The following is a 16,456-nucleotide window of genomic DNA, read 5'->3' as shown; positions in this document are numbered from 1 at the left end:
TCTATTACTTCTATGCCTTAGGCCCAAGATATCTTAGTATCCAAAGATTTACTTATATTATTATTTAAATTTTAATTACTTCTTAAATACAATCTATTTTGATCATATTCTTTCTCCTCCCCCAACTCTTCCCAGAGACTGGTCTTTTTTCATGTTTGTGTGTCTATCTGCATGCATGTACTTTTTGAGGCCAGAAGGTAGCATTGGATCACCAGGCACTGCATGTACAGGCAGTGTGAGCCACCATGTGGGTGCTGGGAATGGAACCCAGGTCCCCTGGGAGAGCGGCAAGTGCTCTTAAGCATTGAACCACTTTCCCAGCCCTGACACCCGACATTAACCAGCCGTGAATATCTGTGGACATCTATGTGTTTGGAGCCAAAGGGGTTAACCTTATGGAAAACTACCTTCTAGAGACATCTTCCTCATGAAGGAAGCTTTCTACTTACAGAATGAATCATGAAAATGCACATGTATTTTATAGAAAATAGGAAGTATTTAATGTATATAAATTTATCTGCCTTGGCAATTATTTATTTACAATGGATGATTGATAACAATTGAGGTAAAAATATACATGAGGTATAAATATAATATTTAAATGCAATATTTTTTTTATTTCCATCAGCAAGATAACAATGAATAAAATACTGTGATATTTAACAAACAAGCTCAATGCATCATTCTCCACCCTTTCCTTTATTTTAAAGATGCATCCTGTGGTTAGCAGAAGTGATGTGATTAGTATGTGCATAAAATTGGGAAGTCAGCTAAGCTGGAAGAGTAAGGGGCTGAGAAATACAATCTTATCGTTTTATTCAGTTTTAGTATTCCCTAGGTCCTTGTTTCTCAGTGTGTCCTTGAGGCCAGCACCCTGTATCCTTTAAGCTCATTAGAAATACAGAACGTCGGGCCCACCCACATGCCTGGATTGGAGCATGTTAACAAGGTCTTTAGGTGATTCCCAGTGCATGTCAGAGAAGTATGCTCCTTGAGAAACAATACCAGTCGTCCTGGGGTGCCCACTCTGGTTCCCAATGCATAGGCACAGGGACAGTGTGGAGCTAGACTAAGCTCCCCTGATGGTCTCGACAATACCTAAAAGGTCATCCAGCATGGTAGGCATGATGTAGGTCTGACTGCCACTCTCCCAGGTAGATACATGAGAATGAAAAACTCCTACCCTGGTTTTCCCTGTGCCATACCAAATATACAGAAAACATCTTTATTCCTCCCAATAAGACGGTTGCACACCACAGATAAAAGAAAACACCGCATTAGTGTATATAACACAACGGCAACAGAACCCTGGGAAATAAATGTTTGTTTTTGTCCTTGTCTTTTAACACCAGTTGCTGAATTAGGATATCAATCTCTGTCTAGACAACCTAAGACAATCTTTCCTGGAGGCCAGACATAATAAGTTATCTCTCTACAGATGTTGTATCACAATGAAAAAATAATAACAAGTCCATCCTCACTTGGTTAAGGAAAGCCAGTTTGCTGAGTCTGTACAATAATAAATAAGGTTGGGGTCAAACACTCAGGTGCTGGCGCTGGATGATGAAACATGGGATTGGCATAGCAGCCTGAAACTTTTATAAATAACTAACGATACAGTTTTGGTCTCCTGTTTAAAACCCTGTCTTTCAGATAGTAAGATAGTTAACGGCTTAGGTTTTTAAGAGCGTCATCTATAGGATACTTGGAATTCCCTGAAGCTGTGATCACCCTGGACGCTTGCTGGACGGTCATTTCACTTTGTCTGGTGTCCAGAGTCAAGTTCAGTGCAAGACGTGTTAAATAACTGTGACTACATACGTCACTGGTCAAATATATGGTTAAAAAGCATTATGACAAGAGGGTATGGGGCTCCCTTTGGCTCTGTGGACAGGTTCCACTGTTTACCCCTATGTAGGGGGTGGGTGGTACCAGTTCTATTTCAGTCCCTGGTACCAGCTCCAGCAGTCACCTAACATCTCACTCAAACTGCATAGGGTGGTCCCAGAGGCAATGCAAGGTCTAGCCTTGGATTGGCAATAACCTCTCACCGGCTGCTTTGCGTTGAAGAGAAGCAAATATTATTTCCCTCAATTTATGTCAACACCCTGCTCCGGTCTTTAAACATCAGAAATAAGAGGCCAACCCGTGGAAGAAGCTTTTAACTCTATTTTTCTTTGGTTAGCTAATCTTTGGGTAAGAATGGGCCAGCTGACAGACTACACATTTCATGCTTTGGTGTTTGTCGGCAGGCTCTGCTCAGCTGGCGGGACTGGAGGGACATGGGGTCTACGGCAACCTGGGACGTGCCATGTGAGGAGACTCACAGAGTCAGACACTGAATTATATATAAACCCAGTATTTTACATATATACAGTAAAGGGAGATATACATACATATACAAATGCTACAACACACTTATTTACAGCTAAGAAATGCTTCTTAGAAGCCTTTAAATAGCAAATCAGGCAATGCAGAAGGAATAACCCATTGAATTTTAAGCAATATGTTCTGAGACATTCTATTAGTAGGGATTATCCACCTCCAGGCAGGCTGGGAACGAGCTCCTCGGGCTCCATGATCTCCGGCTCCCACTGCGACATTTCTTCACATTCGTGAACTCACCACACTGTGAGTATTCTTTTCCCTTCTTGTTCCCTGAGTTTGATGTCATGCTGGGGAAAGCTTAGATTTTTGTTTCTGGACCCTCAGCAACGAGAGGCTGGAAAGAGTTCCTAATTCTAGCAACTTCTGCGGCACAGAGGTGTCCGAAGCCTTTGCTGTACCATTCTGGGGAGTGGCCCCTGCAGGGAGAGAGCAAAAAGGAAATGGGAACCCTGTTAGGGGGCAGGGCCGTCCACGGGCTTGTGTCATCAGTACCCAGGGAACAGCCTGCAGCTGCTGCTTCAGCATCTGTGGCCCTCAGTCTGTCGCCCAGTAATTTGTCACCAAGCATTTTGTCCTTAAAGTTTATCAGGTGCTTCAAAATGATACCAGCTTCTCAAAATGAACCTAAAGACTCACATTGAATCAGGAGATGGTGGCACACGCCTTTAATCCCAGCACTGGGGAGGCAGAGGCAGGTGGATCTCTGTGAATCTGAGGCCAGCCTGGTTTACAGAGTGAGTTCCAGGACAGCCAGGGCTGCACAGAGAAACCCTGTCCTCAAAAAACCAAAAACCAAACCAACTAACCAACCAACCAACCAACCAACCAACCAACCAACCAACCAAAAAAACCCAGCCCTCTCCCTAAAACCAATAACAAAACCTCACTAAGTTTATATCTACCTCAGCATAGAATTCAGTTTCAGCATCATAAATGCCTTAAAGTGTTCAATTCAATTTAAATTAGGAACAGAGGAGGAAGCAGGCATAAAAGAAACACAGGAGGGCCCGAAGGGACCGCTTGACCAATAAAGAGTTTGATCCAGAGTAGAAGTCCTCATGAGGAATGCCAGATGTGGCAGAAACAGGATGTTTCTTGAGGCTCAATGGCCAGCCAGTGTAGCCAATCAGTTAGCGCCAGGCTCAGTGACAGACTCTGACTCCTCCTTGCTCTTACTCCAGATACCCTTACAGAGCAACTGAGAAAGGCATCCCCATGGGCACATGCATATACTACATACACATGAATAAAAATAAGAAAATAAACATAAGAGATTAGGTTAGTCATTTACTGAGCCTCAACGTACCTGTGTGTTCCGCGATGACTCCACTACTGGGAACATACCCAGAGAAAACAAACAACACTCATGCTCACTGCAGAACTATTCAAAAGAGCTGAGCTGTGAGTTGCCCTAAGTGTGCAGCACTAAGTGGGTAGATAAAGCAAATATAGTATGTATATCCATCTATCTATCTATCTATCTATCTATCTATCTATCTATCTACCTATCTATATGTCTCTCTCTACATATATCTATATCTATATATATCTGTCTATATCAGCTGTTCTCAACATGGAGGTCTCAACCCCTTTGGTATAGCACCATCTCTAAAAATATTTGCATTTTGATTCATAACAGTAGCAAAATTACAGTTATAAAGTAGCAACGAAAATAACTTCATGGTTGGTCACCACAACATGAGGATTAAAGGGTCACAGCGTTAGGAAGCTTGAGAACCACTGGTGTCTGTCTGTCATCTGTTTGTCTGTCTATCGAGCCATCTATCCATCTATTACCTATCTGATAGTTCTTAGTCTGAGAAAGGGAGACACGGTCATTTCCACCACAATGAAGCTGAAAGATGTTATTACGCTCAACGCAGTGAGCTAAGCACGCAATGCTGACGACTGCCTGCTCCCATTCCTCTGTGGATTCTAAAAATGTGGAACTCACTGAATCACAGGGTAGGACGGTGCTGACCAGAGACCGTACACAGTTGGGGCTGTGGAGATAAATATTGATAAAATGAGGAAATGTTTTAACTTGACTGCAGTTCTAAGCAATCGCTTATGGCTATACTTTTCTTATCAAGAATTTAAAGATTTGTGTGCCACTGCGCTGTAACCAATACATGGTAAGGCGAGTCTCCTCTCCTCTCCTTTGACCACTTACTAAGTTGATCTGCTGGGACTTGTGTGCCCTTCTCATCAATTATGAGATATAGGCAGCTTTAACTAATAGTTACTTTCCTGTGCCAGAGAAGAACCTGAAGAGTTTGGGGAGCCTCTATTGACTTCCATTCCTGACACTCTGTCCCCTGACTCTAAGGACCACCACTGTTCGTTGCAATTCCACAAGGCTGACTTGCTAGCTCCAGGAGTGACCATGTGGTATTTGTGTGACTGTAGGGAAGGGGAAACAACATGTTCTTGATCGCTGTTGGATATTTTCATAGCCTGACTTGGTGATTCTGTCACGTGGACATAAGTCGAGACATCCTTCTGCATGTCACAAACACCACACACTTATTTGTTAGTGAAAAGAAATGAATGTTAGAAAACAAGGGAAAACAAAGGAAAGCAAACTCCAGGGTGAGAGATGAGGCTGTGTTGTCCTCTGGGGAAGCTGGCTCTTGGTGGAGAAGAAACAGACCAGAGGAGGAAGAAACCAGAGTGACAAGCAGGACTCAAGTGCACACACCATGTGATTTGAGGATTCCTGATCAACCAAAACCCAGTGTGGCCACTTACTTCAGGTCTATTCTGCAGATGTGGGTCAGCCTGGACTTGCCAGAACCGCAGGGTTCTATCAGGTACTGAGAGTCCATCACCACTGCCCGCACACCACCCATGGGCTGGGCTTCTTCATGCTCCACAGACAGGGACACCAGGGTGCACATTCCTTTGGGCAAATCAGTCTTCCAGGTCCTGGAACCAAACAAGCCACACATGAGAGTGATGTAAAGAGAGACAGGAGATCCTGAACACACACTTTCGTCCTCCTGCGTCAAACCTAGGCTTTAACTCCAAGGCTAGGTACTTGGATTAAGCGAATGCTTTCCAGGAGCTTGTGTAACGTTTACACCGTGAGGTTCAAAGGATGGATCTCAGCTTTCTACTGAGAGGTAGAAGCTCCCAGACCTGAGTTTAGGACCCCCAATTAAGGCCCCATCTTTGTCTGCTAAAGAAGCCTCTGGCCACCATCAATGCTACCATTCTGAGTCAGCACCGTTCATTCGATTGTTTTGTGTGTCCATGTGCTGGGCCTGAGAAGCCATGGGACATGAAGATGCATTCAGCCCAAGAGGAGAGACAAGCAACTCTAAAAGAACCCTGAAAACACTGTGAGAAGCACAGTGTGGGTCTAGGTAGAGCTGGGACCAGGGGATGCGGGCAGAGGAGGAATACAGGGAAGGCTTCCTGGAGGAAGTGGTGAACGTTTTAGCAAACATAGGATCTGCTGATGCCTCACTTAAAGGAAATTGAACCTATGTCGACTTCATAGCTTTGTTCAGAGAAATGAGTGGCTCTTGAGTGGGAGAAGAGATAATGGAGCTGATTTGAGTCCATGGAGAGGTAGGAAGGTCACTACAGCCGAATAGTAGAAAGCTGTCTAACTGGTACAGCATCCATGGATGGCAAGGGCCCCACGGTGGATGCGGTTAGATGTAGCGCTTGGGTTCCCTGGTTACTGAGTTACTGGAGGTGTGGCTTTTCCATGGTAGCAGCTCTCTGTGGTAGGGTTGCTCTGTCCCGCAATGCCCTTTGCTGTGCTATGACCTGGTGTTCTCAGACTGCTCAGCCTCCAGACTCAAGAGCCAAATACATATCTACTCTCGACATAAATTACTGTTTCAGATTACTTTATTATAAGCTACAGAAAACAAGTGAAGATACTTAAAGCGGATTTGAGTTTGGGAGGTCTGATATGTCAGACAGACCGCATTGTCTTCACCCTGTAAGTTCTTTCTCTAGGGGATTTCTGCTGGCATGAACGGGGTCTGCTGCCAAGTTCTCCCACAGCACTTCCCAGTCTACCTCCCTCTCTTCTGCTTTAAGCCTTGGCAATATCAAAGTTCCACCCTTCCCATCTCTTCACATTATTTACTCCCTCTGAGAGGAAGTCAGCCTGTATCCTTTTATTATTATTTACTGTCTGCACTGAGGAATATATAAAATGACTCTGAGGGGACGGCTTAGTTGGTAAAGGGGCGCAAGCATAGGGGACCAAGTTTGATCCCTAGCACGGATGTAAAAAAAAGCAGGCATGATGTTGCACACTTGTAATGGAAAGGTGAAGGCAAGATGTTGCCCGGAGATTCAGTCAGCTTAGCCTACTAGCCCTGGGTCCCAAAGAGAGACCCTGTCTCGAAAATAATGATGTAGGTGGCTCCTAAGAATAACAACCAAAACTGACTTCTACCCTAGGCACATGTGTGCAGGCATGTACACACACACACACACGCATGCACACACACACACACTTCTCCCCCTTCCTCTTCTTCTTTCTCTCTCTCTCTCTCTCTCTCTCTCTCTCTCTCTCTCTCTCTTCTCTCTTTTTCTCTGTCTTTCTCCTTTCTCTCAGAAATCTAGATTAGAGAGGAGACCAAGATGGGCCTGTTGTGTCCGCCCACAGCCTCCTCAGAGCCAGAAGCTATGAGCAGCATGAGGCATGATGGGATATTCTACAGTAAACAGCAGGCTAGTGGGATGGTTGGGGAGACAGCATGAAGAGAGTTCCCTGCAGGGACTCCCCCGTCTCCATAGCTTACACCCTGAACAACAACTTGTTTTTCTACTTGTTCAGTTAGACAATTAAATTTTAATGCCACGAGATGAATGATGTCCTAATAACTGGACATAGGGCCACCCCCCCCAGCTAATGGCCTATATTCTCTACCAGGACAAGGTTGCTGGGATACACACGAATATTTAGGAGAAACAGATACTTAAAAATCGAGGCTCCCAAGGATCCAAACCAAAGGCACAAAGGACTCCTATGAAGTCACCTCTGGTTTGCCCTTAAAATTCGCTCTTCATAAGGCGACTATTTCAAATACACATTTGGGGATTTCCCAGGCAAATCCTCTTACACTGCTGATCTTGGAAGAGACTGTTTATTTGCGTTTTTAATAAAAGGGATATATTGCTCTAATTACATTTTGTTCATGTTCTTAATTCTACCCAATCCCTGCTCTTGCAGGTGAAACAGTGAATTTCTGCTGTGCACACTTTCTGTGATTGGCTGAGCATCCCACTCCAAGGCCAGAAGACAGGGGGTCTGGGACTAACCCTGAAACCCACCAGAAACAGCATTTCAACCGCACACACAAGGCTCAGGAGGTTTTGCCAGGACTGAATTCTAATGGAATGCCCAGTGTCTCTGTACACTTGGCCTTTCAGGGCTGAGCTGGACTTTCCATGCGTGGCAATTAGTTGTGAGCATGTGAGGTCAGACCCTCCCATCTCCAAGTTCTTCTAAACGAAGCCCTGCTTTCGTCTCCAGGGAGAAAGACAAAAAAACCAGTCGGCCTTTTTACATAATTTGGCAGACAAACCTGACAGACAGCAGCTATTCTGGACCCTCTGCTCTAAGGAAAGGAAATGAGCGATGTTCAAGGCCTAATATACTGTGCAGCTCGAGGACAGGGGCCATCAGAGAGCCTGGGCAGAGATGTAAACTGGGTGAAGGTGCCAGAAGGCAGGCATAAATAAGGCAACATCAGAGAGGATTCGGCTGAAAGCCCCATGGCAGGCTGGGAGAAATGTTTGCATTGGCAACTCTCATCTTGCCTTTGGAGCAGGACTTCATACGCTACAGCGTCCAGCTTACCTGAGAACCACGAAGTCTCTGGAGGGATGTGGAACCATGCTGTTTAGCACGTACTGGTAGATTTCGGTTTGCCTGTCCAAAGTTTCCACAACCTTCCACTGCACGAAGTCCTCATCCCACAGGTGGCGTTCTCTCAGCACACGGTTCAACACCACGGAGGGCGGTGCCTCCACCTCCACAGATGCCTTCCACAGCTTCAGTGGATTCCCGTCCCCGACCTTGGCAAAGACATGGGCAGGAGCTGAAGAGGTTACCCCCGGGGGCTACCCATACCTACCTCCTATGCTGGGCATTCCAAAGCATCAGTGGTCATTTAAAGTGAACGGGTGATACTGTCCCCAGAGTTAAAATGCCGATACTTCAGCCCTCAAACTGATGAGAAATAAGTGATAATCAAAGTCACAGACACAAACGCACTCAAGTGGCGTGAGGCGGGCATGCGGCATGCTCTAGCCCACTTGACTTTTATGTGGTCAGGCACCCTTGGAATGTTCATTTCACAGGTGAAAAACGCTGGGCACTGATTTTCCCGGCACCACACAGAAAGGAGCACAGACTGGACTGGGATCTAGAAGCCCTCCTGTTCAGTCTGGGTTCTGATGGGACTGCTGTTGGTGGCTTCCGAACAGGGCTTTTGATTGGCACCTGGGGCCTCAACCGTCGTTCATGCAGGTGCCGAGTCTTGCAGCTAAACACACACTTTGCAGCTGAGGGAACCTTACCTTTTTGAAAGCAAGGTCTGTGTTGTCGGGGCTGGAACATGTGACCCATCCCTTGAATTTCTCCTTAGCCTCTTTCTGGAGGCCTTGGACAAGATGCTCCAGGTACGTGTGGAAAGTTGCCCCGCTCTCTGCCAGCTGTGCTCCCAAGTCTTCCAGGTTGGGTGCATGGATTTCAGCCTCTAAGTAGGAGTTCCGAGATTGGGCCACCATCTCGTATGGAACCTGGCACAGTGAATGCATGAAAGAGCAAAACAGTGAGTGGAGAAATGCTGAATGTTACTGGGATCCAAGCCACCCTGTCCACCGTCAAGGTCCAAGACCAGGAGGGACCTTCCTAAAGCTAGGAAACACAAATGTGACTCTGAGCCCATGTTTATCCAAAATTCCAGGATACGTTCCTAATCCCATGTTCCATTCCTTTTTATAATATTTGGCAAGAGCGGGCCCATACAACTTCACTCATTCGTACACATTGACACATTGAGGGAAAACTCAGCTATGACTCAGACATGGCTTCACACTTTTCAGTACAGCTTCTCCATCAACGAATGCCAATATTGCCTCGGAGAGTGTGCCAGGCGTCTCATCCATTTGCCTCGTCAATGCAAGTGTGGCTATATTGATAGGCTGTCATTAATTCTAGGGACAGGGATTACTCAGTCAAACTCAAGTGCACACGCACACGCACACAAGCACACATATACCCAGAGAGAGACAGAGAAAGAGACAGAGAAAGGGACAAACAGAGAGACAGACAGACACAGAGACAGAGGAAGACCCTAATCAAGTTTGACGTAAAAATAGTTGGCCAACTGGCCTTAAAGCTGACAAAGGAAGGCGACTCAATTGTCTGCATAAAAAAAACTGCCATCATCGTAAGCCCCAAGAGCCTGGGACTGCCAAGCCTTCCTGTATAGCTAGCTCTTTACAACTCATGGGAACAGAGACCAGAGCTACAGCACACATAAAATGAAGAGCAGTGAGATAGACATCCTCTCCTCCCCAGGCTGCCCCTAGTTCCAAAACCTCACCTCAAAGAGTCGGTCGCATTCCGTGATCATGTGGGCGAGCCCCTGAGCTGCGGCTAGATTTTCATTGAGGTCCTTCTGATCTGGCTTCCCGGTGGCATATTTCTTCTGGATGACTCTGTAATTGAATATGAATGCGCTAAGCAGATCCCCAGCCAAAGAGTGTGTTGGGACACCTAGATCGTCCCATCTGTTTGCCATTCATCCCCAGATGCTGCCCAGACCCCAGGCTTTCTTGTTTCCAAATATAAAACAATGACCACACATCTTCTAGATGCTCCAAGGCAGGCTGGCAGGCTGGCAGCTCACAACCAAAAGCCATGGAAAAATACTAAGACGGAAGAGCTGTAGGTGGAAAATTATTAGGTTTTTCTCCCGTTTGAAACCTCTCAGCTGCAGGCTCATGTGCTTTGTTGTTTAAATATAGCATTTAAAAACCAACGATCATAAAATACCTTTTTGTGTATTTTCCTTCTTCTGCCCACTCAAATAAAATAGAACAAAACTTCTTGGGCTTTCTGGATCTCAACTGATGTACTTTAGGACAACCTTGGTAGTGCTAAGAGCCCCAGCCCACGGATGAGGGCGACTCACTCTACTCCACAATATTAATCTAATCCTAATAATCTTCTATCTGAATTCTACCATGAGAACACTTTTGTTTAATTTTATGTATTAAGGAAACAGATCTTGGGGAGACCTGGTTTGGGAACGATGCCAACAATGTGGAAAACTCACCTTGGGGAGCTTTCTTTCTTCAGGAGGTTAAGGTGAAAGAGGGAAGGGGCCAGGCACACGGCCAGATTCATGGGCGTCATTTGATTCTCGTCCACCAAGTTCACTACGTCATGCAGGAAGCACAGGAGTGTCTGCAGGGCTTCCCGGTTCTCATCGGCAAGCAGCAGGATGGCTGCTTGCACGGCCTGCAGCCGCTGTTCTTTGGGGACATCTGAAGAGAAGTGGGCACCAGGTGATTAGAAGGACAAGGCGGTGCTGAGGAATACAGGCTCTCAGGCTCTCCTCTTCTAGACAGAAGACACTCAGAGGCATCAACAGAGTTGGAACTTGAACCTCATCAAACTCCAGAACCCATCTGAGTGTCCCAGAGCTACTCAGACCAAAGTGGTCGCTCTGGCTCCTCACACTCTTGAGTGTCATCTGCCTCTGATGTCTTAAGACATATTTTGGTGGAAGTTGGCAATCCATTGGGGCTCCATTAACCTGACCTCTCTCTTGCTCACCCTCTTTGACCAGCAGCTTGGGTAGCACCTTGGGGATAGCCAAGGCTGGGTGGGACATAGTTGTGAAAGCCACTGTGTAAAAAGACAAAGACCCGGCCCTTTTCCACCATAGTAGAGCCCCAGGCCATGCTGCTGTCATGGTACAATGAACAGTGGGTGAGCTGTTTGCCCTTGGCCACCTCTAGGGAGCTCATGCCTCAGTGTTGAGCATGGTAGATCCTTCCTGTCCCTACAAGTCAGGAGGGCTCAGTTGGGAGAATGTGCTGTTCTGACTCGTGAGTAATCACTCAGTGTCACCTGGTTGATAATCTTAGGATCACGAGCTTTGAGTTGTGCTGGTGAAAAAGGAACCCGGTCCCCGACAGCTGTGGAGAATGAATGGGGTCTCAACCTCTCTGAGGAGTGACTCTGGTGGGGGTGATGGGCATTTGATTTATATAGACTCTAGGCAAGTAGCTCGAAAACACGAGGTAGAAAAATGGAAAAAAAAAATCACAGGAAATTGGGATGGAGGGACTGCGTTTTGCAGCTCCCCTGTCTCTGTCTGTTTCACAAGCATGTAGGTTTGGTGAATATGTCTTCCTTCAAAAGCCACACCCGGGAGCGTGGGTCTCTGTGAAAGGCTGTTTGCACTCCTGATCATGGGGCAGTGTGCTCATGACAATCCTTGGACCTTTCATTTGTGCTTTATAACGTTCACACTATTTCAGTGTATATCACTGTATCTTTAATGTATTAAAAAGAGACACTGAAATACTTATTACTGGTAGACGTATATGATAGAAAAAAATTGCACTGGCTGCTCTAGGTAGCGTAACCTTCTGCCTGCACCCTGGGAGGTGTTTGTCCTGGGCTATCCTTGACCTTCTGAGCAAGATTTCCAGGAAAGCGTAACTACTTGTTCGGTGGATAGCCTGTCTATTGCATACTGGCAAAGACTGTTTTCTGGAGAACATTTGTATCTAGATGACAGTGAAACTGCTTTTTGTTTGTCTGTTTCTTTGCTTATGCTGAAGCCAGTATAACCAATGATGTAAGTTCACCACATACCCCTGAACTGCTTGTAAATGCCGCTCTGTAGGGAAGACAATTCCTGTGTGTGCATATACTCTCTAACCACAGCTGGCCAAACTTTTCTTCCGTGCCAGTTTTTGCTCGCACTGTTAATCTTGAAGTCGCTGGCCTTGTGGATATGTTATCTCTCTTCCTTTTCTCTTCACGTGCTCGTTTTCTCTGAAGATACATTTACTCTGGATTCTATTCCCTCTGGATGGCAGCTACCTTCACTGTTCAGCCATGCTTTCTGTTATGCATGACATTGCTGTGGTCCCTGGGAGATACCTCCAGATTTGCCTTTGCGAGTGCCCTAGTGTGTGGGTGGTGACCTGTCCCTCACAGTCAGCATACTCCCCTGACTGGACAGCTATCTCTCTGCATCTGAATCAGCTCCATCTCTCCTTTCCCTTCCAGTGCCCCTGCCACCTCCATCTAGGCCACCAAGCTTGAAGGCTTGTCTCTGATCCTTCAGCCTCCTCTTTCTTACAGGCTGGTAGGATTAAGATCTTCATGACCCACCCCATACCGTACTCTAGCCATCCAACAGCCGTAAAGGGACCACAGCCATGATGGAGCTGCTTTATGGAAAGAGTTGGGAGCCAACTGGGACTCTGTATTAGCCAGTATACTCAGACTAGGATACTCAGACTCTGGGGCCTGCCCGTGGAATCTGTTCTTGGGAACCCCAGGAGTGTGCCTGCTCCCTAAGCTTCCAAGCTTGTCTACTTGATTCCACTTATTCGCCAGGTCCAGATTCACAGACCTTGTATCGATGCTGATGAATTTCACCCTTGTGACCGCTCAAGAGTCTCTCTTCCTTTCTTCACTAACAAAATACACATTCCTTTGGTTATGGGCTGCTTGGGGAAATGGACCCCTTCCATTGATCCAGGGATGAATCGTGGATCACCAACAGCAATCACTCTGTCCCACTGCCTGCTCTAGGGGCAGAGTAAACCAGTTTTGGCAGGTGAGACCAGGGATGGCGCTCGGAGTTGCCGAGTGGTCCACGTTCTCCACAAGAAGAGATGCCTGTCCCAGGAGATATATGGGCTCTCCCTTCTAGCTTTTGAGTGTGACCTTATGAAGATCTGATGATTGTGTAGGTAGTGGCAACTTGCACTTACAGTTACAGTCTGACTTCAAGAGTGTCAAAGACACCAGAGGCTGGTGTCCTAGCATCCCTGGGCTGTAGATTTGCACAATATTGGAATGGTTTAATTTCACTTCTTTTCTGTCACGCGTACTAATAAAATGTTACCTACCATTAAATAACTAGTTGTGTGTATGGAGGTTGGTTCTGCTTCGGGCATTAAATCTTTCAATACCCAGTGAATCATTTATAATTATTTAATAATTATCTAATTATTAATGCCACTGTTGTGTTTCCACAGCCTCCTGGTTTATCAGCGTCCTCTGGTGCAGTGTTACACACTCAGCATTCATGTCCAGCTGTCTTTTCCTCCTGCCAAGTTCCCATTGCTCACGCCAGCCTTCGTGGATCTGTCTTCCGAGCCATTTTACCTTCCTGTATCACAGTCATTTATGGTCCTGTCTCATCCACCCCCGGTCTAAGATCCCTAAGAACAGACACTGGTGTCACATAATCTAAGCATGTAGCACCCAGCACAACCCTGCTCTGTAAAGGTTTGTGCAGATAAAATGAAGTCTTGCTTTGATCTGGCTTCTTGGTTGTAAGTTTAGGCAAGATCCAAAAAGGTATTTACCTCCTGGAAATAAGTTAGCTTCAGCCATAGACAGTGCCACCTTACATGTAAATATTCATATCCATAAGGAGGCTTAATTGGAAACAGCATTGCCTCTCAGCAACACCACTGAGAGCATCCTTTTGGGGCTTTAGGATCTGGTATCATTAATTCAGCCGATTCACTCTGACAGAATAATATTTATTTAGTGTGCCAGCCTTTTATTCAGTTTTCACAGGTGGCATTTGAAGTGCTCTCTAAATGTGTACTATTATACACTTCTTAAACACATTTGGTACAGAGTCTCCATAGTAGGGGGTCTTCAGACTGGACCAATTCCATCTCACGACCCAATTGAGCCATATTTTGATGTAAAAAATTAAAGTCTGTGGACCGGAGTAATTTCCCCCTAAGAACTGATACTTGGGTCATGAAGCTGATTGCCAATTTGTAATGACATCATTATCCCATAGAAAAAAAGACCTGCACGCTCATCCCTAATGTCTGTCTTTATAACTGCATTTAGCAGAATGGGCTTTTAAATCAATTGTTCTCCTCATTACTACTTTAGCTCTAGTGGCTTTGTGAGGAACTTAGCATCTTCCAGATGAAAACATGAGTTAGCTGAATGAAGGTGTAACCTCGATTTGGCTTGCTTCATTTCCCCGTTGAAATGCGTATCCTTTCCTGTTCTTTTTCAGCGTTTATATTACCTTTGAGTCTGAATCTTCTACCAAAATTTGTATCAAATTGAATGTTTACCTTTCAAAAAAGTAAGACATGTTTAACACATTCTCTCTCTGTCTCTCTGTGTCTCTTTGTCTCTGTCTCTCACCCACTAAATTCTATTGGATTCTTTTATGCTTTAAATATATTAGAAGCACATTGGAAATTAGCTTGAGATTGTACATAAACATGTACTACGTAGGCATATGTTAATATTGAGAAGGTATTTTCAGAAATGTACAAAGAATGACACAGAGATGTCAACAGCCAACTGAGCAAAAGGCTACTTCTGAAGAGGTTTGTAACTTTTATACACTTCTTCACAGATTCATGTACTACTCACATCATTAAAATTCCATCTTTTTCGGGGCTGGAGATGTGGCTCAGTAGCTTAAGTGTGCTGACTGTTTTCACAGAGGAGCATAGTTCAGTTCCCAGCTCCCACATCGTGGCTCACAGCCACTGGTAACTCCAGTTCCAGTGCATCTGACGCCCTCTTCTGGCTTCTGTGGGTACTACATACATGTGGTGCACATACACTCATACAGACATAGTAAATGAATCTTTAAAATACTATCCTTTTGACAGCTGGCACGCTGTGTTATTGATACTTACACTGATAGATGTGGAGGAAGGTCTCGCTGAGCTTGTTGGTGAAAAGGGGCTCAGGGAGGTCCCGGAAGAACTGTTTTACCATGTCTGCCACGTCATATGCAGACTGGTCTTCATAGCTCACATTGTCAGGGAAGTTCTCATTCATCTGACGTAGGGCATGGATTCGAGACTTCACTCCTGACTTGCGGAAAAGACCCACCTGCAATGAGTCACAGGGACACATCATGAGCCGGGTCTTCTTTCTCCTCACAACTTCTTCCTTTGGGTAGGAATTTTGGCTGTGAAGAGGAGGCCTGAGGCCAGGACTTGAGGAGCTGGTAGTTCATCCTATCTCAACAATTCTGAATTTCCAGGATAGCTACTTAGGATAGGTGGCAGGTAAGCATTGGCTCCCTTTCATATCAAATAGAGACCTGGATGATATCCCACCCCACAGACCTACAGTGAGCACATGGATATGCTTTCTGAGTTGTAAACTCTTGTGATGGCAGATGGTGTAATCTTACTTATTTTTTTTCCAACAAGTACCCATATGTATAAACCATTCTTATCTTAGGAGTCATTAGTGAGCAGAGAAGGAAAAAACTTCCCTGTCCTTTAACATTTGAGCTTTCATGGGAGAATTCTGGAATAGGTTTCCCTTCACCCCACCATGGGACGTTTAGTCAAAATAACATGCTTGGAGAACAGAAGCATCCCAGGAACACAGGCAGATCCCTTTGGGGAATGCCTCCATGGGGAGCAGGCTCATAATATAACATTTATAAGCAGGAATTCTGAGTGTCTCATTTCATTTTCTTTCTTTGGAATTCGTGGCACCTGCGATGTGCGCGTTTCTCACATTCTGCCTGGAACTTTGCATGATCAGTTGGGGGAGGGACATGACTCACTCCTGGGTAGCTTTTTGTAAATAGTATTGTTATGTGGAAAATGTAAAAGAAATGGCCTGTTAAGGAAGAAAAGCGTCTATTTAAAAAAAAAAAAAAGCACGAAGAAGATGCTTGGTAGAAATTCCAGTTCCTCCAGGGTCAGCACTTCAAGTCAATCACGGTTGGACTTGATGCTCAAACCTGTGTTCTGCTCATCAACAGTACTGCTTTAAACCAGTCGGGAGCATAAGAGTGTGAGGCTGAGCTCTGTA

At 45.4% G+C, this 16,456-nt stretch overlaps 1 protein-coding gene across 7 annotated transcripts in view; it reads right to left on the bottom strand.

Moving 5' to 3' along the window:
* Positions 1–476: 476 nt before the first annotated feature.
* Positions 477–16,456, bottom strand: part of Stard13 (StAR related lipid transfer domain containing 13) — a 207,676-nt gene continuing 191,696 nt past the window's right edge. For all 7 annotated transcript variants that reach the window (XM_076923823.1, XM_076923825.1, XM_076923829.1 and 4 more), the window contains 7 exons: positions 15,316–15,514; positions 10,710–10,920; positions 9,975–10,089; positions 8,944–9,165; positions 8,222–8,439; positions 5,140–5,316; positions 477–2,804 (listed from right to left, as the gene is read on the bottom strand). In XM_076923823.1, coding sequence (XP_076779938.1) covers positions 2,687–2,804; positions 5,140–5,316; positions 8,222–8,439; positions 8,944–9,165; positions 9,975–10,089; positions 10,710–10,920; positions 15,316–15,514 — 1,260 coding nt within the window. In that variant the 3' untranslated portion in view covers positions 477–2,686. The remainder of the gene's footprint in view (positions 2,805–5,139; positions 5,317–8,221; positions 8,440–8,943; positions 9,166–9,974; positions 10,090–10,709; positions 10,921–15,315; positions 15,515–16,456) is intronic.

This window comes from Arvicanthis niloticus, chromosome 24, assembly GCF_011762505.2.
Source record: "Arvicanthis niloticus isolate mArvNil1 chromosome 24, mArvNil1.pat.X, whole genome shotgun sequence".
NCBI classification, from domain to species: domain Eukaryota; kingdom Metazoa; phylum Chordata; class Mammalia; order Rodentia; family Muridae; genus Arvicanthis; species Arvicanthis niloticus.
This window is presented reverse-complemented; position numbering and strand designations above follow the sequence as displayed.